At 45.5% G+C, this 22712-nt stretch overlaps 7 protein-coding genes across 7 annotated transcripts; 4 read left to right on the top strand and 3 right to left on the bottom strand.

Moving 5' to 3' along the window:
* Positions 1-894: 894 nt before the first annotated feature.
* Positions 895-5349, top strand: PCOAH_00009450 (Uncharacterized protein; the record flags this gene model as incomplete). Its single annotated transcript, XM_020057754.1, has 1 exon — positions 895-5349. One exon carries the CDS (start codon positions 895-897, stop codon positions 5347-5349), a length of 4455 nt encoding a protein of 1484 aa, XP_019913147.1.
* Positions 5350-5618: 269 nt separating this feature from the next.
* PCOAH_00009460 (Uncharacterized protein) lies at positions 5619-6486 on the bottom strand (the record flags this gene model as incomplete). Its single annotated transcript, XM_020057755.1, has 2 exons — positions 5619-5699; positions 5809-6486. 2 exons carry the CDS (start codon positions 6484-6486, stop codon positions 5619-5621), a joined length of 759 nt encoding a protein of 252 aa, XP_019913091.1.
* Positions 6487-6618: 132 nt separating this feature from the next.
* On the bottom strand, positions 6619-8746 carry PCOAH_00009470 (Uncharacterized protein; the record flags this gene model as incomplete). The annotated part of the gene is made up of 2 exons (XM_020057756.1): positions 6619-6658; positions 6876-8746. The coding sequence occupies 2 exons, from the start codon at positions 8744-8746 to the stop codon at positions 6619-6621; spliced, it is 1911 nt and encodes a 636-aa protein (XP_019913348.1).
* A 571-nt stretch (positions 8747-9317) lies between these two features.
* On the bottom strand, positions 9318-10073 carry PCOAH_00009480 (Uncharacterized protein; the record flags this gene model as incomplete). Its single annotated transcript, XM_020057757.1, has 2 exons — positions 9318-9380; positions 9531-10073. Coding segments are annotated over 2 exons (606 nt in total), but the record flags the coding sequence as incomplete, so codon positions are not given.
* Positions 10074-10827: 754 nt separating this feature from the next.
* Positions 10828-13965, top strand: PCOAH_00009490 (Uncharacterized protein; the record flags this gene model as incomplete). Its single annotated transcript, XM_020057758.1, has 1 exon — positions 10828-13965. The coding sequence occupies one exon, from the start codon at positions 10828-10830 to the stop codon at positions 13963-13965; it is 3138 nt and encodes a 1045-aa protein (XP_019913005.1).
* A 771-nt stretch (positions 13966-14736) lies between these two features.
* Positions 14737-16857, top strand: PCOAH_00009500 (Uncharacterized protein; the record flags this gene model as incomplete). The annotated part of the gene is made up of 1 exon (XM_020057759.1): positions 14737-16857. One exon carries the CDS (start codon positions 14737-14739, stop codon positions 16855-16857), a length of 2121 nt encoding a protein of 706 aa, XP_019913036.1.
* A 920-nt stretch (positions 16858-17777) lies between these two features.
* Positions 17778-22516, top strand: PCOAH_00009510 (Uncharacterized protein; the record flags this gene model as incomplete). Its single annotated transcript, XM_020057760.1, has 2 exons — positions 17778-17981; positions 18155-22516. The coding sequence occupies 2 exons, from the start codon at positions 17778-17780 to the stop codon at positions 22514-22516; spliced, it is 4566 nt and encodes a 1521-aa protein (XP_019913049.1).
* Between the last annotated feature and the right edge of the window lie 196 nt (positions 22517-22712).

A 22712-nucleotide genomic window follows, 5' to 3' on the forward strand; every position in this document is an offset into this window, starting at 1 on the left:
TATATACGACTGTGCGACTCATTATGTGATGGGTTTCAGGTTTGTCTTCTTAGAGGAAACATTGAAGGGGGATTGAGAAGGGAAGATAAATCCTCCGCCCCCTACCCGATTACCATCCCATTTTTCAATATGGTTTGTTCAGCTGCGCAGAATGGACAGGAAATTTTGTAGACCATTCAAGATCCGGAATAATTTTTTTTTTTAACACCTCAGCTTACAATGGGTGAGTCACCCCGCATGACCATTTAAACTGTGCACACACACACACACTGTGGGGGACGTTGTGTTGTGTATGTACTCATCAGGGGGGGAATTCTCCCCCCCACCCCCTCATATGTGTAATGCCTTGTCCTCATTTCGCTTTGCACATCCAGCCGTATGTACAGCATATTTATCGCTCCGCGGTTATTCCTACTGAACGTTCACTTATATGAGGTTCTCCCCCATTGGGAAAAAAAAAAAAACAGTGTTAAATTGTGAAGGCGAAAAGTGAAAAAAAAAAAAAGAAATTCCCTAGCCACGTCATCACAGGGTAGGCGTTCTCAGTCAGTTCAAGGGGATTCATTCCACCTCTACACACACATATGCTGCGGTTGATACGGTGGAGAAAAAAAAAAAAAGAATTGAGGGGTGGTCTACTATGAGGTGTAATAAAGGACAAAGTAGCCTTTTTCCTATTTTTCCTTTTTTCCCCCCTCATGCGGCTTTCTTGCCCCGTTTGGTGAGAAAAAAAAACGTATAGATCCTTAGGGGTCACGTTCCCCGATGCGCATAACCGGTTTGTCAACCCACCGCACGTCCACATAACCTAATTGGAGGGAACTCTCCCCCCACGGTAGACAAAACGTAGCAACTCCCAATAGGTGCAATAATAACCCCGTTGTAAATTCACCAATGGGGAAGGAAGATGGGTATTCAACCCAACATACGAATGTGGCTGAAAAGGGAAAAAACCTAATTTGTGGAGGTGAAAAAGGAGCTTCCTTGTGTGAACTAAACATGGAGGGGATGTCTCCAGATAGCTTGAACGAACGTGTTACAGGAGTTGCCACATTTGCGAAAGAGGATAACGTGCATAAAGGTGCAGGAACTCCCACGTTAGTAGCCCAGCCAGATGGAGACACATTCGAATTGACTTCACCTCTCCCTCTTAACGAAAGTGATAAAGGATCTACGACGAAAAATGAAGGAAACAAATCTGAGGATGAGGTGGACAATGAGGAGTACCTCTACGTAAGCGAACATCTTAGAATTAAAAAAGACAAACAGATCATTGTGAGTAACGCGTTGAATGATTACATCAACGAACACCTGAACTTCTTCAGTTCATGTGACAAGAAATTTTTTAAAAATGAAAATGGAGAGGCAGAGCGGTTTATGGAAATTGGACTAAACCTAAAGTACTTGAGGTATAGGGATAGAATGAAGAGGAAGAAAAGGCGGCTCGTCACCAAAGGGTGTGAACCTTCCACTGCAGCTACTTCCAGTATGGATGCTACTACGGGGGAAAGACCCCCCCACGGTAACCCCCCTTCATCCGACAGTAGCAGCCTCTTTTCCAATTCTTCTTCGGAAGAGGACCCCACCGGCAACAGCCCCTGCACGTCGGACGAAGACATACTTGAGAAGCTGCATTTCGATAAAGAATCCCTACATACAATGAAAAAGTTAGAACGATCCAAGAACGTCTATTTTAAATACCTTACCGATCTGTGTCTGAAGTACGACATGATGAATCGCTTCACTCTTCCCTACTTCGAGCGAGTGAAAAGAGCCATTAGGAAATCGGCCTCCGTATGTAAATGGATAAATGAAAGATCTGATGCACCCATAGAGGCAATGCAAATTTTTCTAGAGAATGAGGAAAATGCCAAGAGGATTGAATTAAGTCAGAAGAGGTTACGATCGGATGTGGTTAACTCCATGTTCGGTTTTCATATCATCAGTGACACGCATCCGATGAAGGTTCCCATTAAGGGGGTGAATCGGTTGGGTGGGGGGGAAACCAGTTCGGGCGTCACCACGTCTACTAGCAATCCATATACATACAAATCTTTGCAGAGCACTAAACGGGTGGTGACAACAAAGCAAAGTGGGGATGCCTTGAATAGGGAAGAGGGAACCAAGCGCAGGAGACGACAAGGTGTGACGAAGGTAAATCCTCAGAAGAATATAACCAACCTGGGTCAGAAGAACTACCTGAATGATTACATAAAGAAGGTACAGAGGAATTCAAAACTGCACAACAAAGTGGGGACCATCAAGGAGTACATTCTACTGTCCAACTGGAACGACCTCAGGAGACACCACCACACCGTGAAGGCCATGTCGGACCAACGAAGGAGTAACGCCAAGATGCTTGCCAACGAATGTTACGATCAAATGAAGTTAATAGAGAAGAAGAGGAAAATAATTCTCGAGAGAGAAGAAAAGGAACGTCTGAGATTGCTTAAGGAGAACGATATGGATGCCTATATGAATTTACTAAAAAATACAAAAAACAAACGGCTGCAGGAGTTGCTAGATGTAACTGAAGAATTTTTAGCTAACATGTCTTCCTGTGTATTGCGCCAAAAGGACAGTGCATTAGATGTAGTGTCTACAGGTGAACCCTCATCAATGGGTTCTAATAAAATGGATTCTACTTACCATTCGAAGAGTGCAAACATTGCTATGAAGTCGTCTAATTATAAGGATGCGAGGGAGAAGTACCTTCTTGTGTCCCACTCGGTTAGAGAGAAAGTGGTGCAGCCGTCTATCCTAACCGGAGGGACCTTAATGAAGTACCAACTGGAGGGGTTAGAATGGCTCATTTCTCTGTATAACAATAATTTGCATGGCATTTTGGCAGATGAGATGGGTCTGGGGAAGACCATTCAAACGATCAGTCTGTTTGCCTACCTGAAGGAGTTTAAGTGGGGAGGAGCATCCGTTGGGAAGAGTGAACTTGGTGGTGCTGCAAACCGAAAACCGAAGAATCTGATCATAGTTCCCTTGTCGACATTACCAAACTGGATGAGCGAATTCGAAGCGTGGTGTCCCTCCCTGAAGGTCATCACTTATAAGGGAAACAAGTGTGAGAGGAAAGGACTAGCAAAACAGTTGCTCGAATGTGAGTACGATATATGCCTAACTACCTTCGACTTTGCCATTAAGGAAAAGGCACTACTCATAAAAATTTTTTGGACCTACATAGTGGTAGATGAAGGACACAGAATGAAGAATAGCAAGTCAAAGTTTCACATTTTTTTGCGCGATTTTAAGAGCAAGCATAGGGTTCTATTGACTGGAACACCTCTACAGAACAATCTGTCTGAGTTGTGGTCTCTTCTGAACTTTCTCTTGCCAAAAATTTTCTCTTCCTGTGAAGATTTCGAGAGGTGGTTCATACGACCATTAAACAGTGATAAGGATATACAAGACGTGGTCATAACAGAGGAGGAGCAGCTCCTAATTATAAATAGACTACATAGCGTCCTCCTCCCATTCATGCTAAGGAGAGTGAAGAAAGACGTCTTGAAGTCACTACCCAAAAAGTACGAATATAACGTGCATGTAGATCTGTCCCTGTATCAGAAGATGCTTTACAGGCAAATTGAGCTGAAGGGGTTCACGCAAATTAACAGAAATGGTTCCATTAGTAACAAGTCTTGCCAAAACATGGTGATGCAACTGAGGAAGGTCGTAAACCATCCGTACCTGTTCCTTCAGGAGTACGATATCGATGAGTACCTAATAAAGTGCAGTGGGAAATTTGAGGTCCTGGATAGGATGCTACCGAAGCTGCTAAAGTTCCGTCACAAGGTTTTGATTTTCTCCCAAATGACAAAGTTAATGGATATCCTCTGCGATTATTTGGACTATCGTGGGTACAGGTTTCATCGCCTGGATGGAAACATCGGTCTGCAGGAAAGGAGGAAGATCATCGAGGAGTTCAACCGGGGGGGCACCCACGACAATCACGACGATCACAACAATCACTACGATGATGACGTGGATGGAAGTTTGCCTTTCGACGCCATTAGCGAAGTGGGTGCAGACCCTGCACATTGTACGGAGGGCAACCCCCCGGATGAGCCAAACGGGGGGCACGAGGAAACCATGATTTTCATGCTGTCCACTCGGTCGGGGAGTCTAGGTCTGAACCTCCAAACAGCAGACACCGTGATCATTTTCGACAGCGACTTCAACCCCCACCAGGACATACAAGCCATGTGTAGGTGTCACCGAATTGGACAAAAGAACGTCGTAAAAGTCTTCCGATTTATTACCCTCTCTGGAGTAGAAGAACTCATCTTCCAAAGAGCGCAAGACAAATTAACGATCAACGATAAGGTCATACAGGCAGGTCTATTTAATAAGATATACAGTGATGAAGACAGAAAGAACAAGCTCAAGAATATTTTCCAAAGGAGTCAGAAGGGACAAGTGACCATACAATCGACAAACCCGTTGTCACTTAACTACTACATGCAGAGGTCCGACGTGGAGCTGAAATATTTCCTTCGATTCGATGAGAGATACTTCGGTGCGGAGTTCTACACGCATCTGGAGCGTCTCAAGCGGGAGAAGCCCGACGAGGAGCAGGTCACCTATATGAGTGAGGACGAGGGGGACGTGAACGACAAACTGGAAGGAGACCAAATGGAGGGTGACCAAGTGGAGGGTGATCAAATGGAGGGTGACCAAGTGGAAGGTGACCAAGTGGAAGGTGACCAAGTGGAAGGTGGAAAAGTGCCTCCCAATGAACCACCCACAGGAGAAGCCCCCTCCTGGGCGGAAGAACGCAGCTCCATTCTGAAGGAGGAATACCAAAACGAAATCGAGAAAATTTTAATAAAAAGCAAAAAGCTTGTAAACAAGGACGAACTTCCTTCCTATTTGTTTTACGATGAGACGGATGATGGGGTCGAGATGGAGTTCAAGAGGAAGCGCAAGCAAATTAATGTCCACCTCATGGAGGAGGAAAATCTCTCCAACGTGGAGTTTCTACAGATGATTGATTCAGGGGTGGAAGGGGAAGATGAAGCGGTGCACAACGACGCGGTGCAAGAAGAGGAGATAATTGAAGAGGCGAAGGGTGAAGACGCAGGGAATGACCCGCCAAATGATGAGGATTTGCCAAACGCACGAACCCCCCTGGGTGCGCAAACCAGCGAATCACCACACAGAAAAAGCAGCCCCTACAACTTCAGACGCTCGGGCACCACGGAGCGGACCTACAGCACCAGAAATGGGCGGACTGGCGAGGGCAGCAGCGTCTCTCCACAGAGGGGCAAAAGGAAATCGAGCAGCCCGGGTGAGGTGCATCCAAATCAGGACAAAAAAAAGAGGAAAAGTAGGGGGTAGCAGTTGGCACAAAATGCGATTTGTTTCTCCCAACTGGTCACCTCCAGAGCAGCCTTTGGGTTAGCCAGAACATGCGCCAAGGAAAAAGTGCCTCCTTTGTGATGAATCTTTTTTTTTTTAACAGACCCCTTTTTCTCTTCCTCCCATTTGTAATGCTTTCATTTTAGAACTGTGATGTTTTTGCCACTGGGCATCTGTTGAGAAATGATATGCCTGTGGAGGGGGTGGTGGTGAGCATGCTCTTTTTCGTCTTCACGGGGGACACCACGTTAGCAGGGCTTCCTCCTGAGGCATATGTCAATTTGGAAGGGGTGATGGATGTGCTCGCTTATGATTTCGCTTTGGGGAGTCTGCAAAGGGGGGGATGTAATGTGGAGAGAGGACATGTTTGTATTACGCGGGGGGACAATACATTACGGAAGGACCTCAGATGCTTTTCCGTTCCGTTTCTTTCCCTACCATTTGCGCCAGGATGGACAGGACCTGTTTGTGCAGCCTGGACGAAGAAACGACCCTCCCGTTGTTCAAGCTCCTCTGTGCACTGAGGGAAGAATTGATGTAGGAGCAACACAGAGCATACGCCCTATGCAGGAGGGATAGCTGTGTAAGGGTTAGTTCATTCAGTCGGGATGACAAGCATCTCCTACACGAACGTTTTTCAAGACAACCGTTCGGGTGCTCCTCCGAAAGGTGGAAAAGTACAATTTGTATTGCCCAAAGGACACTTCGCGCATTGGCTAGGTTTTCGAAGTAGTCTCTTTCGTGGTGCGTTTGTTTCTTCATGGGGGGTTCACCAAATGGGGGATCCATTCTTCCTCTGTTACCACTTGTTAGATTCTTCTCTCGTAGGGGGGTCTGCCTTGGGAGGTCCCCCACCGTGGCCACTGTGTTGCACGTTATGGCTGGACGTGGGTGAATTGTCTCTCCTCCAAATGGAGAAGTAACTCCCGTAGGGCAATTCCCTTTCACGCTGTTCTGTTGGTTAGGAGGGGCAGTTCCACCCGGCGTGGTGACAGTGCACACACAAGTTGTCTTTCCCTCTTTGTTGTAACTTAAGTCATCAGACTGGTTGAGGATGACCTCCAGTTGGTAATCCGGTGGAGTGAATTTTACGAATGGGATGATCTCTTCTTTCATTTGTTCACAGGTCGGAATGGGCACCTTAGCAATACGATTCTGCAGGTGTTTTTTTTTTTTTTTTTTTTTTTTTCTTTTCATACTTATTGTTTTTTCCCCTTTCGTAGACGTTTAAATTGTGCGCATAGAAACTTAACTCGTGTCCCAGGTTTTGTCCACTTGGGTCATTCCTCTGGTGGGGGTGGGAAGACATACCTGTGAAGGCGCTTCCATGTGGAATGCCACACTGAAGGTAAAACTTCTTAAGTACGTTGAAAAAAAAACAAAAAAAAATTCTCCTATTGTGGGGATGTATGTGCGTGCTCAGGAGAAGCATAATCTGAATGAGGGGAGTCAAACGGAGTGACTTGGCTAGCTCTCCGATGGGAAAACACTTATATATATAGTACCTACTGGATGGGTTGAAGAATGTGGGGATGATCTTCCCCGACTGGATGTGCAGCATTGCGTAGCAAAGGAGGGGGAAGTCCCCTCTGCTGATATGCGTGAATTTTCTTTTGACCAAGGAGAGGAAGTAGTGTGCCCACTCCTCATCCAGGTGGATGTCGTTTTTGACGAGTAAATTCAGGAACCGCAGGAGTTGGCTGATTTTTACACTTTGGAAGTTTCTGCGGGGAACCGCTTCGGGTTCAGGTTCAGGTTTGGCATTCCCCTCCTGCGGTATCGTGTGCATTTTACCCTTGGACCGTTTTTGAGTCCTTCCCCAACGGGTATCCCCCCGAGATGCGCCCCTCCGACGAGGCGGCCTGTACCGATTGAAAATCTCCAACAGGAATCCATTCCCTGTGTAGCCCAGCTTGTCATGTATATTTATGGCCAATCGGGTTAACCTTCTGGAGCTGACTTGGTCTAAATTTTCCACAACATATGTGGTGATCCCATTCAGGAGATTCTCATCGTAATGTTTGTTCCTGGCGCATAGGGATAAGACTTTGCAAACTTCCCCCACGGTGTATTCATTCGTCTTTCTTTGAATAGCAGTGCATAGGTGTTGACTTAATTGGGTTATTGCTCTGGTCAGTTTGATTGTCCCAACTTTGGGATCTACCTGTCTGTCCCTTTTCGTTTCATTTCTCGCGTTTGTTAAGTAGTCCACCGCCGTTAGGAGCTCATCCGGTGGGAGACACTCACATTTCGCATTTACGTAATCCGCCAGTTGGGCTGTAAACGACTTTGACGAGTAACTGCCGTTTAGGTAGAGTCCCCCTCGACGTAATTCCTTTACGTACTTCAGGTATCCATCGTTCGGCTGTCCCCCTCTTCCTAAAAGGAGGTAAACACATTCCTCCATCAACCTATTGCAAACCTCCATTTGTAACTTGAGTTTTCTTCTCATCCATTTGGAGTACCTGTTCTGAAAGTGGTGGTTTTTCCTCCCACATGGGGTTAGTGATCTGAGTGCGTTTTTCCCCTTCCTCGATAACGTGATCTTATTGTGCAGTCCCTTTGGTGAATTCCTCCCACTGAGTCGTCTCACATGACAAGGTGGAACACGAATAGAAGGAACTCCGTTTCGTATTAACCTAACATGGGCAATCTTACCCCAATGGGTGGCATCCTTTTGTAGCTTAAAAATGGATCCCCCTTTTTGTGCCTTCAAAATTCTCATTATTTCTATTCTCAAATTAACACACGACTTTAGGAACTTCACACACGTCTCCTGGTTCGTGTTGGCCATGCTTCCCGTCCTGATAATGCACCTTAAAATTATAATTAAAAAATTGTATCGGTGCCATTCAATGGAAGTGTAGAAGATGAAGAGGTGCATTAGGTCTACTATATCCATCCTGTATTTGTTACCCCGCTGGACATGCTCACAGGAAGGTGATGTATTTGGTTTGTCTTCCTCGAGACGGTGAAGTGTTTCTTCTTCCCTTCCTTGTAATTCCTGCGAGAAGACCCACGCCAGATCCGCATAGACTGGGTCGTTGCGCCCGAGCAGGTGACGCACGTTGTAGAAGTTTTGTATGGTTCTCTTTAGCAGGTGCACTTTTGGTAAGCACTTCACTGGAAAGTCTCTACGTGGACCCAGAAAATCGGGCGACCCATCAACGGTTCCATGTGCAGTGGCACCGATTAACTTCTGTCCAGGGGGGATGGTGACCCCTCCATCCAAACCGACCTTACAGAGGAGTTCCCCAAAAAGGGATTCCCTAACTGCCTCTTTGAAGCGAAGCAACGCGTACCTACCGCTGCGCTTCCCCTTCTTAAGTTTGCTTTTCCGTTCAATCCATTTTACTATTTCTTTTTGGTAATGCATTGGTCCTTCGGGGGGAATTGAAGTTGGATGTCGGTTGCTTCCCCGCTGAGGTGTAACAGTGTGCCTACAGGTGCCGATCATCCATGCATGTGTGCAACTGACGGGTCACGCCAAGCATTGCGATTCAATTACGAAAACACAGGTAGCAAAGATGAAGGAGCATTATATTTCCATTTGTTCCAACTCAGCTCAGTGTAGGCATTTGCCAATGCAACTTGGCTTTTAAAGAAGTGCAAACTGTTCATGTATAATTTAGCGACGGCGTCGTGACCGCCTAACCGTTGCATTTGTCCCAAAGATTGAATGGTTTTTTTGTGGTGAAACTAAACGGTGGAATGCCCCTTTGTGCGTTATTTCTGGCGTGCTAATCACAATGAAAAAAAAAAAAAAAACAGCGGGAGGCGCATTCGGGAGATGCCTTCATACGTGTGCGCACGCACGAGGGGAATCACCTGTAGGGACCCTTCCTCACCGTTCAATTCAGAATATACAAAAAAAAAAGAAAAAAAAAAAAATTATTTTAAAAGGAAAATTGAACGAAACAGGCTTTCAAAAGGGAAGGCATTATCTACAACATGGTGGGATTCTTCTTTATCGAGATGACGACTCCGGTAACTCTTCGCTCCTTGGTCCTCTGCGGATGGGAAGAAGCGGGGCAACGTGGTGTAAAGAGATACAACGAACTACGTGGTGCAAACCAACGTGTGTGTAGATTTACTGCTGCGCTAAACAAACTGGCGCAGGTTACCCCCACGTGGGGGATGTATGCCAAAAGGAGACCTACCTCCCTGTACTTGTGCAAAGCGGGGTCATAAGGCTGCCTCGCAAAGGCTATGACAGCATCGTAGTCGTCTTGTAGGAACTCCTCCTTCACCGTATACGTGTTAGCTATTACTGTATCATTCATATGCAACGTTTTGCTTTTCACGTCTACGTTAACGAGAGAGAAAACATCGACAAGCTTTGGCTTCTTATCTTTCCTTGCCATTTGGTGTACCCTGTTTAAAAAATTACAATAAAAGTTTATAACGTCCTGCAGGACGTATGACGCTCTTAGGATATTTGTCCCAACAGCATGAATGGATACTTGGTGGTCCTCCCCGAATGGGTTACATGGATTGTTTGCCTGTCTGTTGTCTCCATCGATAAGCAGATCCAATTGTTTGGCGCCACTATTCAGAACCTTAATGACTCTGTCGTAGTAAATTTTTATTGGCTTTCCTGACGTTATGTATACGTCTTTTTTTTTTTTTTGCAACACGGAGGTGTGTTCCTTTTGGATCGTCTCCAGGGTCACTGTGGTTTTTTTTTTTTTTTTTTTTTTTCTTCTTCGTTATGTCTTCCATGGTTTAGGGGCGATGTGGGATGGTCACCCCTATCACGTTGGATGTTCTGCTTAGTGGGGAGTCCTCACAATTGGCATGAGGGGGTATAGTCAAAAGGGGAGTTCGTATTTACGTCGTTATGGTTGCTACATATAAGCAGCGCAATGGAACAACTCAAATGGATAAGGGGGGGAGGGTACACTTAACCCGCTTAGCAAAGGCCGCAGGATGGTTGGATGAAGGAAGGTACCATCATGGGGAGGTCACCCAATTGGCATTCCCTTATTGAGTAGGGAACATGGCGGCGTGCAAACTTATGCGATTCACGCGACGGTAGGTGGAATAAGCACAGTTGCAAATGCTTAAAAAGGAAAAGGTGAATAAATTTTTTTTTTTTCTTCGCCTCGTCGCGTGGTGGAGGAGTGCACGTGTATGCAAGTACGCCTGTTGTGTTATGTATGCATGTATGTATGTATGTGTTTTTTTTTTTTTTTTTTTTTTTTTTTTTTCCGCAGCGGAAACCCGCGGTTGAAAGATTCACCCCACAGAGGGAAGCCCCGCGTATGTCACCTTTCGAGGACTTGCGCGATAAGCGTATCGTCTCTGTGCGGCTCCTTCGTCACGTGATGGGGGAAGAAGGAAACCACATCGAACGGCATAGCAACGTTGCATCATTGTAGCGTTGTAACGCGTAACATGATTGCAGCCACGTGTGCGTTCTCCAATGGGGTCCTCACTATTAAAAGGGGGAAGAAAATGCACCATTATGTGTTTGTCTACACACGTAGATCAGCTGCCCGATCGTTTGTCGGGACAGCCATGGGGAAAGGCGACTCACGCAACGGTACCAGAGCGAGTGAAGAGAAAAAATGGTTACGACATTTAGTGAGACTGCAGAGGGAGTTATATTCCTTACTGAATGTGAGCAGCTGGAAGGATCATTCGCTGTCCCCATCGGACAGACTGCGCTGCGGGGCGGCGCCAACAGAACATTCGAATGAAGCTGCAGTCGAAATCCCAAACCACATGAACAAGTCAGTCCGAAAAATGCACAAAGGAACCCCCATGGAAAATAAAAGAAACAGCGTTATGACCAAAACGGTGGAGGAAAAATACATCGAAGAAACGCTCAATCGTATGTATACCCTAATGAGTAGAACCTCCCTGAGTAGAGCTCTCCAACTGAGCGAACAAGTCAGCAACAAGGATCTTTACAAAGCCATTTTAATGAAGTACTTCCATAAGATTAACAGAAGGGATAGAAGAGGAATGCGTCGAGGAGGCAGCATCATCTGCAACGAAGGGACGACGAACGAGTTGTTAAGTCTCTTCCTCATGTGTGCAGACTACTACGTTCGCATGCAGGGGGATAGGGTAAACAACACGAGGGTACACACCTGTGAGGGGAACGAATTTGAGGACACCCCCTCTGTGTGTAGGGACGTATTGGGCATCCTCACGCAGGAACTTCGCACCAACTCGGCCACCTTCAAACTGAGGGAAATGAACGAATTGGTATACGCCCTTCTTCGACTGAGAATGGTTGACCCGTTTGTGGTGGGTGAGGACATCGCTAATGATCTGATTAGAAGGTTTTCCTCTCGGTTGTTTCGAGTGAACTGTGCTGTGATGGAAGCGGGGGAAGGTGAACCCAGCAGGAAAGATAAGGACGGGGGTGATGTTTTCCATGAGGGGGGTGAACACGCCATACCTTCAACAGGACAACCGGATCGAGTACCCCCATGTCATGCGATCCACCTGGGCGATTTGGCCAAAGTCCTATACCAAGTTGTAACGACAAATAAGCGTTTGGTGCGTCACAAAAAAGACCCCCTTTCGGAAGGATTCACAGAGGAGCAAGCAACCTTAGTGGATGCTATCCTCGCGTATTCAAAAAATGAATTTAAAGAAAGAACACTTGTTAAGGATAAGCTTTTCTGGCGGAGTTGCACTTCCCTGCTTTACAGCTTAACCGTTTTGTATAGCAAAAAATGGCACGCCGATTGTGTGGAAATATATGACCATGTAGTGAAGGCATACGATGAATGTTTCGACGTTAACTTGGCTGACCTGCTTAGCCTTAACTGCCACGAGTTTAAGAACTTCGGAAAGGAGCACTGGCCTGAGGAGGAGGGGAAGAGAGCATGTCTTCTTAAAAGCATTTCCCATTTTTGCAATTCCAAGGCGACATCGATCAAGTTCATCCTTTCGATGAATGAGCAACCTGTGGAGAAGCAAACGGTTCTTTCCCTGGAGGAGTTAATCAAGCTGGCCTACGCCGTGACATTTTTTTACAAACAATTGGGATCTTCGGGGGAGGACATAAAAGCGAAATGGAGTCACCGTGTGAGGAGAGTCATTTCGTCATTATTGCTCGTTACAGACGGGTTGGTGGAACGGGCCGTTCTGGATGCCCTCCCAATGAAGCGCCAAAATGGTGGAAACGAAGTGAATGTAGGGGCCCTCCTGAAACGCCTAAGTCATTTAGCAAATGTGTACTACGAGCACCACATAGGGGACATGAAGGTCCTCTGCGCCTTAACCGTCTTGATTAGCAAATGCAAGGACGTCGATCTGGTCGTTCTGAGTAATATTCTGAATATTTTCACCAAGTTGGACTTTTCCTATGACGCCTTTTTTGTCTGTTTTTTTTTTTCTAACTGTATGGGGAAGGGCTACCTGGGTGAGGAGGTTTTGCGGGCTCGCTTTTTCGAGCGGAATGAGCGTACCGATGATCGTTTCATCGAACAGACTGATGAGAGGAGGAAACCGATGGCGTTTTACATATGGAGGGCTTTCATTAAATGCGTGAAGAGGAGCGTGTCGGACAAACAGAAGTTGAAGGACCTTTCCCCCGTGAATATTACTAAACTTATGAATGGGCTGATCCATTTCAAGTGTCTGGATAAGCAGTCCATAGAGTTTCTCATGAGGATAATATCGGCTCAGTATAAGCGAGGAGAATCAGTTGCAATTACGAACCGGCCATGTCACAATAATGTAAATACCTACGGCGAAATAGCTGGAGGAGCAAACTTCAACCTGGTTTCGCTAGGATCGCTGCTTAACTACATGAGCATGACAGACGATATTCAGTGTTACGAAGCGAAGATTAAGCTTGTCCAAATGATAGCCGAAAAAGTAGTGAAGAGAGAAAATTCGTTCGACGCGAGGTTGCTATGTAGCGTTTATATTAGTTACGCTAGATTGAATATATATGACATAGGTCTCTTCTATACAATAAGGAAACGACTTAACTTGATTCAGTTAAACGACCTGAACGTGTTGAGCATTCTTTCCTATATGAATAAAGCGGGAATATATGACGGGGAACTTTTACGCAATTGCTTTAATAACGCATTTGCCAAGTGGAGAAGCAAAACGAAGCAACGATTGTCTTATGCAGTTCACCTTTTATTCATCTTAACGTCTGTAAGTCAGACTTTCCTGTTTGACAATTTCTACAGAATTATTTGCCGCGCGTTGGAAATTATTTCCTACGTGTATAGTGTGTGCAAGGATAGCGACGAAGCAGGAAAAAAAAAAAAAAAAAAATTATCGTACAATTTTTTTTCCATGTTGCTTATCAGTCTGCACACTTTTCACCACTTTTTCTTGGACATCCATTTGGGGCAAAATGGAAGAAGAATTTTGGACAGTGTGAGTAGGGACTATCTGAAAATTTTTCATTTTTTTTTATGTCAACATTGGGAAGTGAAGGACGGGATGGGCGCCACGAATTCACAAATTCAGAAGAATGTGCTGACGGCGCTACGCCAGGTGGTGAGCAAAGACGTGTGTATCTGTTATGAGTACGCCTTGAGCGGCACGCCCTACCTGGTTGACATGGTACTGCAGAGGGGAAACGCCAGTGAGGAGGATACACAGCGGTGAGGATACGTGGTGGTGACCCATCAGCAACTTGCCCAACCTTCCTCAAATTGTTAGCACCGCGCGGACCTTTTTCCGTGAACAATTTGGTAATTCGTAGTAGGAGTTCACACAAGACCGAAATGGAGTTAACCTTGGTGATTTTCCCCACGTCGCTACGTGTACCCCCCCGACTGCAAGTATGTCGAGCTTCAAATCAGTTTTTATTCCCCAATGTACAAAAGGGGGACGTAAACCCTGTGGGAGAAAATCATACTAAAAAAAAAAAAAATCCTACCTGTAGGGAGGAACTCCTTTCTGTAGCGTCGTTTTCCCTTTTTGTTCCTCTTCGAAACGGTTTGCGCGACCCGAGGGAAGGCGCCACCAGTGCGTTTTAAAAAAAAAAAAAAAAAAAAAAAAAAAACATGCTATACATACGTGCATATGTTTTAGAGGGGCATACCTTACTTGCGACCCGATTGGCGTAATCTTAAAAAAAAAAAAAAGCGCAAAACAGTACAATGCAAAAAGGGCCAATATGAAAAGGACGAGCAGACTACACAAGGGGATATCGTAATAATTGAATACGTGAGGCCAACCCGTGTGGCTCTTCACCCCAGTTGAGGAAAGGGCCCTCCGGAAGGTGTAGCCCGATGCTGTTCACTCGATGAAGCTCGTCCGGAGGGACCACTCTGTCGGACGCAATCTGCGTGACGCATACAACGCATCACGAATCACGAATCACGTGTGAAGAGTGACCGTTCATTTGTCATTGCCTCCACCCCCACACGCAAGATGGAGAGCAACCCGTACGTGTTCAAGAGCCTCGTGCAGATCTACGAGGAGTACCTGAACCTGATGATACACCGTGTGAAGGGTTACAAAGTGCTCATCCTGGATGACGAGACGAAGACGATAATTTCGCTGATCTTCTCACACTCGTACATTTTAGAGAAGGAGATTTTCCTCACGTTGAATTTTAACGACAGTAACATTTTCGAAGATGCAACAACCAGCAGCGGTGGAAAAAATAACAAGTTCGATTTTAAAAATTACAAAATAAAAAATTTGAAACATCTGAAGGCCATTTTTTTATTAAGGCCGACACATAGCAACATTCTGAAGTTAATGAAGGAGCTCAGGAAGCCAATATTTCTGGAGTATTATCTCTTCTTCACCAATGTCCTGAGCGATAAGTACACAGAAAAGCTAGCCAAGGCGGATGAGTTCGAAGTGGTAAAAAATATTATGGAATATTACATAGATGCGTATGTCCTGCATGATAATTTGTTTTCCCTAAATATTGATTACACGTCTTTTATGTACAAAAGTGACGATAAGCATTGCCTCTCCGTTGGGGATAGAGGTAGGAACAGGGGGAGGAAGAAGAAAGGTCCTTTTTTGAAAAATACACCAGGTATAAACTGGACGGATGGAAACAAATATGATAAGCTTACCATTGATGAGTTTGGACAAATTGGGGAAGGAAATATGGACGCCTTCTCCAGTGCACCACTTCAAAGTAATAGCGATTACAATGCCAGCACCATTGCCGATGATGTGAGCAGCTATTCCAGCTTTGCCCTGTTTGAAAATCAAGTGGTCCAGAGGATAGTGGACGGAGTTTTCTCCTTGCTTTGCTCCGTTAAGCAAGTGCCCGACATTATCTACAATAGGAACTCCCCCATTTGTAAGCACATAATTGACTTGTTGAAAATTAAGATGCTACGAAACGAATCAGTCTTTTCTGGCGTGTTGGATTCGTATGAAAGGTACAATGGAGAGGTGGAGAGGCAGATAAAAATGGCTAATCAGCAGGGCGAACATGGTAACTACCAGTTTAATAGCATCATCGGGAATCAGCCTCTAAACATGGGGAGTGAGGGAAACTGTTGCTATATGCTAATTCTGGACAGAAGGGAAGACCCCATCACTCCGCTGCTAACCCAGTGGACCTACCAAGCGATGCTGCACGAGCTGATCGGCATAGAGAACAACAAAATAAATATGGGAGATAATTCGGAAGAACCTCAAATAGTGATGTCGTGCATATATGACGATTTCTACAATGAGCATTTGTTTGACAATTTTGGAGACCTCGGAAAAGCTGTCAAAACGTATGTGGATATGTACCAAGAGGAGACCTCTAGAAAGAGCAACCTAGAATCAATAGACGACATTCAGAAGTTTATAGAGATTTATCCAAATTATAAAAAGCTCTCTGGGAATGTCACGAAACATGTGAATATTCTCCACAAGTTTTCCGAAATTGTAGAGAAGAGACAACTCTTTTACATGTCCGAGCTAGAACAGTCCATTGCCATTTACGACAAAAAAAGTGAACACTTCAAGCAGGTCATCGACACGATTAGAAATGGCATATACACTAATTATGATGTGTTACGGCTGTCCTTGTTGTACACCCTCAAGTATGAGGATGAAGAAGAAGTCGAGATGATCAAAACGGAGTTGACCAAAAGGAATATAGACAAGGATCAAGTGCTACTCATAGATGCCTTACTAATGTATGCCAGTGAAGAAGCAAGAAATAACCAGCTATTCAAGGAGCAGACATTTTTGGACTTTGCAAAAACGACGATAACCAGAACGATCAAAGGAACCTCCAACGTTTTTACGCTACACAAATCGTACATTTATTACCTCATTGAAGATTTGCTGAAATCCAAGCTGGACAGTCAAACGTACACCACGACCAACTTGCTCAACATCGAACCCAATGTGAATAAGCGAGTCAACTCCATGATTGTGTTCTTCATCGGGGGGGCCACCTACGAGGAGTACCGCGACCTGCAGTATCTGAGCAAGCGGTACAACATTTCCTTTCTGCTTGGTGCTACCCAGCTACACAATTCGCAGTCCTTCCTGGCAGACGCGCTGCAGCTGGTCAAGGACTAACGCGGGGGAAGTCGCGCGGCTCAGTCGACAGGGAGAACTGCGATTTGTGTCCCCCGTTTCGTTTGCCCTTTTTTTTTTCTCTTTTTTTCCGTTAACCACATGAAGGTGCCCAAAACGTGACCATTTCCCCATTCGGCATTTTTCCTACCATTGCCTTGTTAAATACCCCATTGGGATACCAAACGGTTGACCAGCCTAGCCCCATGTCGTGCCACATGGTTGAGATGCGTCTCCTCCCCCGAGGTGTGCGCCTATCCGAATATAGTCGTACAACAGTTTAGTTGTGCAAAATTGAGACACACGTGCTCCTCTTCTTTCAAAGTTTAAATGTGCCCTGCTTGGCGCTTTCCCCTTTTGAGCCAATGGCTTCAAAAAAAAAAAATAAATAAAAATAAAATTACCTGACTGTTCAGGCAAATTGTGCCATTTTCGCAGTGTAGGTAGCGAAATACCTGACCAGAGAGAGGACGAAAAAAAAAAAAAAAAAAAAGTTTGCACACACGAAAACGCTCCGCGGCGGCAAACGAAAAAAAGTAACAGAACAAGTCTTGACGCATGTGCCAGTTTACCCCTTGTGCATACACTTTGGAAAAGGGGCACATTAACTTAGACCAATACTGGTGAGGGAGAAAAATCACACAGTAAGAAATAGTAAGGCAGAGTAAATAAACAAAGCGGAATACACGCATATAAATACACACACGGGTGTATACCTATTTATGTGTGTTTAATTTTTTTTTTTTTGTTCGAACATCCCCACCTCAAGCCTACCAACGTTGCAGCGCCAAGCAAATTAAACCAACTGGGTTGAACAGTGAAAAGACGCCCTTCGTTGGGAGAAACAAAGTGGAGCATGCAAAACAAATGCGACCGAAAATTCCTGCGCAGAAAGAGGAAGCGCTCAATTCGCGAAGAATTCAATGGAGTTTGGATTAGCCCCTCTACGAAATGATGCAGCGAAGAGAATCGAGTTCACCCCGGAATACGTGCACGGGTACAGTGGGGGCAGAAATAACATTCTCAAGTTCGCCAATAGGAAGGTTATCTACCCCGTTGACAATTTGGTCGTCGTGTACGACCTGCTGGACCGAGTGCAGTCCATCTTTGCGCAACACCTGAATGAGGTAGCTAAAAAAAAAAAAAAAAAAGAACAAAAAACGGGTTTAGAATAATTTCGCTCAATTTTTCCCCTTTTCATCGGGTGTACTTTCTGCTAATCTGATTATGTCGAAATGCCACACCTGGAGTGTAACCCGTAATAGAATTACGCGCATCGTTTGTCTTGCCCAATTTTCAGGTGACCCTGGTCAGGTGCAGAGAAAGCGGCAGAACTGTCCTGAGCGCTGAGGAGAGCAACAACAACGTGAGAATATACCTATGGGACAAGCAAAACTTTAAAATTTTAGCCAAAATAAAGATAAAGAAGAAAAATTTTCTAGATATAGAGTTTTTAAACGATGGGGACATTTTCCTTCTGTGCAAGTGGGCTGGTAAGTTAGTCTGTCTGGTTCTGTCCGTGGAGAACTGCCGCGACAGGGGGGTGCATCTCAGTCTGAGCAGCGTGTGCGTGGTGAAGGTGGGAGAAGGGTATTACGGAGCAGCTCCACGGAGAAGAAGACAGAATGGGGAAACAGATGATGGTGGCAACGGTGGGGATGCCATGGCAGGGGAGGCCACGAAGAGGAGCAATCCTTTCCGGTTGGTCAGGAAAAAGCGCGCAAAAAATGACACACACATAATTGCCAACCGAAGGGCAAAAGGGGCTACTCCTGAGAAGTCCTACTTTAGGAAGGTAACCATGGCAGATGCGGCAAACTTCGTGCAGGTGAAAGATGGCAGAAAAGGGGGCCATCCACATTATGACATATCGTTTCTAATGCCATTTGTGAAGGAGAGGAAAAGGTCCAAGAGGCTGCTAGCAAAATTTGGAGTGTCCGTACCGATTGGCAATAATGTGTGCATATACAACGGGGAGTACATGTTGGTTTACGTGATGAAAAATGGCATCCTTTACGAAAGGCTGAGGAGTGAACGGGTTAGCAGTGCCTCATTTTTAAATGGTGGTAGCTTTTCTAAAGCGGAGCAGGGTCTCCACTTTTTTTCTTTCCTTTCGATGGACCTATTTATGAGTGGTTCACTTTTGTGTGACCTCTCAGGGGAAGTAAAAAGAGATGAATCGCATGGGGGGTTCCCAGTATGGACAGACGGCTCAGTTAGTGAACGGATCATCTGGGAGGGGGATTCACCCAATGAAGGTCCAATAACAAAGGAGGCTCATCTTAACATGATAAAATGCGTGACTAATCGGCTTGACAATTTTTTAGGAGATGAAATTAGTGCCATCGCGGTTGTCACCTGTTTGTGTGTAAACGAGGGGGACGACATAGATGTTGTTTTGAAGCTACAAAGGAGAGTCCATCATGGTGAACGAGATAATACCCTAGAATTGCGCCCCCCAAAAGGGAGAAGCGTGAAGAAGTCTCCCTCACGAAGAAAAAAAATCCTCGTGGTGGGGACCAAACAAGGCGTAATAATAATAGTAGATTTTAGAAAACCCCACAGGGTAGAACATTTAAGGAAATTTTCCACCGAAAGGATTGTCTCCATTTTTACTCATCAAAATTGGGTAGTGGTACTGAGCTCTTCCGGGGTGTTACATTTTTTGGGGATGCCCAATTATGAGACGTCTAAATCGGTTGACATATTTTGCTCATGGGGTGGTGACTCTTCCTCTGTTAATAGTAGCAGCTTGTCGACAACGAGGGGGACGTCCGATTGGACGCCCTTGGGGGGGAGGTCCATAAATTCATTCAGAGGAAGCCCCCCAAGTAGCAGGAGTGGTGTCCAAATGGGAAACAACCCAACACGTAGCTATACTGAACAGAAGGGAAAGGGATCATCTGTAGGGTTATTATCTTCCTCCGTTAGGATCAGTCCAACCATGAAGGACAAGGAGAGTAGAAGGATCATATGCGCTTCTTGCCTCCTAGATATTTATACCCTCGTGTTGGGAACCTCAAATGATGAGATGGTTCTTCACAACCTGATTTCCAATGAGACCTGTCCAATTTATCCAAACAGGCAGAAGATAAACTGCTTCACGCTAGACAGCGATCATGTGTTTTACAATGTAGAAAGGTGTCTTTATAAGATGAGCTTAGTTCAGTATAACTCCCCCGTGAAGGTGGTGACTTTAACAGAGGGACCCATTTCATCCTTTGTGTTTCTGTCAAGTGGAGTGTTAATATGCGGGACGGTGAGGGGCAGTTTGTGCTTCTTCGCCATTTCGGAGGGAAGGGCCAAAGTGATTAACAAGGTTCCCATGAAGGAGTTTGCTTCAGCAGGGGTAAGGGCGGCGCGGTGCGTTAGCGGCATTCCCAACATGTCCTACATTCCGACCATTCATGGTGGTGACTCCCCGTTTGGAAGAGAACATAAACAGAAAAATGATCCCAAGGAGAACCCAAACGAAGTCATATGTTCAATTGGTAAAGTGGTACCTAACTGGAGATACCCCAAACGAAGGAACTTTGGAAGGATGAACGAAGTGACATCTCGGGCGAAACAAATCAGTTGGCTAGTTCTGAACAAGGCAAGGAATATCTTGTTGTGCGCAACTGAACGGTGTATATATCTGTTTAGAATCCACGTGGGGGGAAATGAAAAGGTCGACTTGAGGTACCTCAGATGCCTCCACTTTGAGCGCACCATTGTTCATGTAAATTTGGTCCAAAAATATGACAACTTGTTCTACGTTGCAGTGAGGGAGGGTATCCATAACACGAGCGGTGGGAACCGCTACAGCTATCACTTGTGCTCCTTTAGCTGCGCGAAAAGTAGGAGAGTCAAAATGATTGACCTGTGCAGGAACGTATTGCTTGAAAGTACGCGCCTTTGTCCTTTTCTGCATCCACGTGAGGGACGTTTTGGTTTGCTAAAGGATAAAGTTGTCTTCCTTCTGAATCCATACACCTTTGCAGTGTATTCATGCGGTGTTAGGAAGACGACGAAGCGGGACCAGGCAAACACACAAAGAGGGGTGAGCAGCAACATAAGCTGCGTTACCTCCTGGGGAGAATTAACAATCGGAGGAAAAAATGACTCCAAGGAAGGAGATACAGTTTGTCCCTTCAGAAATGCCCACATCGATATTAGTCTTTTTTGGAAAAGTAGGAAGACGGATCGTAGCGGTCCATGTAAGTCGACGATCCGCCAAGGGGCACAACGCATATTGGGGAAAGTGGCCAAGAGGGAGCCACACACGGAAGAAGACAACTATAAAGCGCCTCTTAGAAAGGACCACAGCGCTAACCACAAGCCAAAATGTGAAGCAACGCTGAAAGGGTCTCCCAACTTGAGCGGAGAAAACAAACAAGTGAAGGAAAGGCAAGAAGAATTCAACGGAAGGAAAATGAAGGACTACACAAAATATAAACTGTTAAGGAATATTTTGCAAAAAAGGACAAGTCTGAACGGTGATGGATTCTTTCTAGGCCCTAATCAAAACGGGACACCCAACATGGGGCAGAGGTATAAAACACATTTGCAAGTCCCCCCCGGTGCAGGTCACGAAGAGGAAGAAAAAAATACTAGTCCAAGGGAACATAGAGGGTACATTCAGATGAACGAGGTAGAGAATGATAATGATGGGTCAATTTCCAACCGGTGTAACGGAGACACAATTGATCAGAGCAAAGTTACAGGGAGGACAACCCTCAGGAGATGGAGTCCAGAAGACTCTGTAAAAAAATATTTAAGGAAGTACTTGGGTGTCTGTATTCTGCACGAAGGTGAGGAAACGGGAAGGACGTGCAACAACGCGGAGGAAGATCCGGACGGTCCTTCTGCTGGTGATAAACAGGAGAAGGTATATTTCCCCCTAAGCGAAGGAGTCACTGGGAAGGTTAGCACGCGAAAATCACACATAGGAAGTAGGAACATCCAGAGAGGCACCCGCATACAGGGAATATCAGTTAAACCGTTGGGGGGAGATAACAATGTTGGGAGAACAAGGCTGAAAGGGAAGAAGACGCTTGTTCGTGAGAAAGCTCTTAATGGAGATTTCCCGAGGGGCATTTCTCACAGTGGGGTGAGGTGTAACGATAGGGGTGACAGCAAAAGGGGAACACGTAGTTGTACCTCCGCACAGGCATGTGATAAGCGTGAAGTGTGCGTAAAGAGTGAAGATGCCCTCAGAGGAGGGAGAGCTCCTATTGATGACTACACAGGTGGGATAAACAAAGACGTTGTTAAGCTAAACAATCACACGCAGCATATGTTCGATCGAGAGGGGGGTAACGCGAATTGCAACCCTTGTTGTGTTAAGAAGGGGGAAAAGGGCCCTAGCACGTTTTCCACGACGAACCAAAAAAAACATCCCCAAAAAATTTGCCGCATGACAACACAGAATAATAAAATAAAGCCCGGAAAGGCACCTAAACATGCGGTACTACGTCAGATGGGGAGAAACATTCAGTCGGGAGAAAATGGAGAGGTGAAGTACCCTCTTAACATGTGCAAAATTCGAGAGAAAGAAAAAGTCGATGGGGAAAAGACTCTCGTGGATGACAGGGTCACCTCACCACGGGGATGTACAAATGTGTATATTAAGGCCCCATTTGCGATTAATTCGATCGAAATTGTGCCGGATCATAGATGATGCGAATGTACTTTTTGTTCTATCCGTTATGGCACGTGGAGGCAGGGGCGACTGCGGCCTCTGCGCGAATGAGGTTTTCCCCCTTTTGTGAATTGCTCACTGGAAGAGCGGAAAATGTGAAGGAGCATTCTCGCTTACAAAAATACCATTTGTTAAACTGGATTGCAACATCGCTATCTGTAGCTAGCTTTTTCTA

The sequence above is a fragment of the Plasmodium coatneyi genome, chromosome 4 (genome assembly GCF_001680005.1).
Source record: "Plasmodium coatneyi strain Hackeri chromosome 4, complete sequence".
NCBI classification, from domain to species: domain Eukaryota; phylum Apicomplexa; class Aconoidasida; order Haemosporida; family Plasmodiidae; genus Plasmodium; species Plasmodium coatneyi.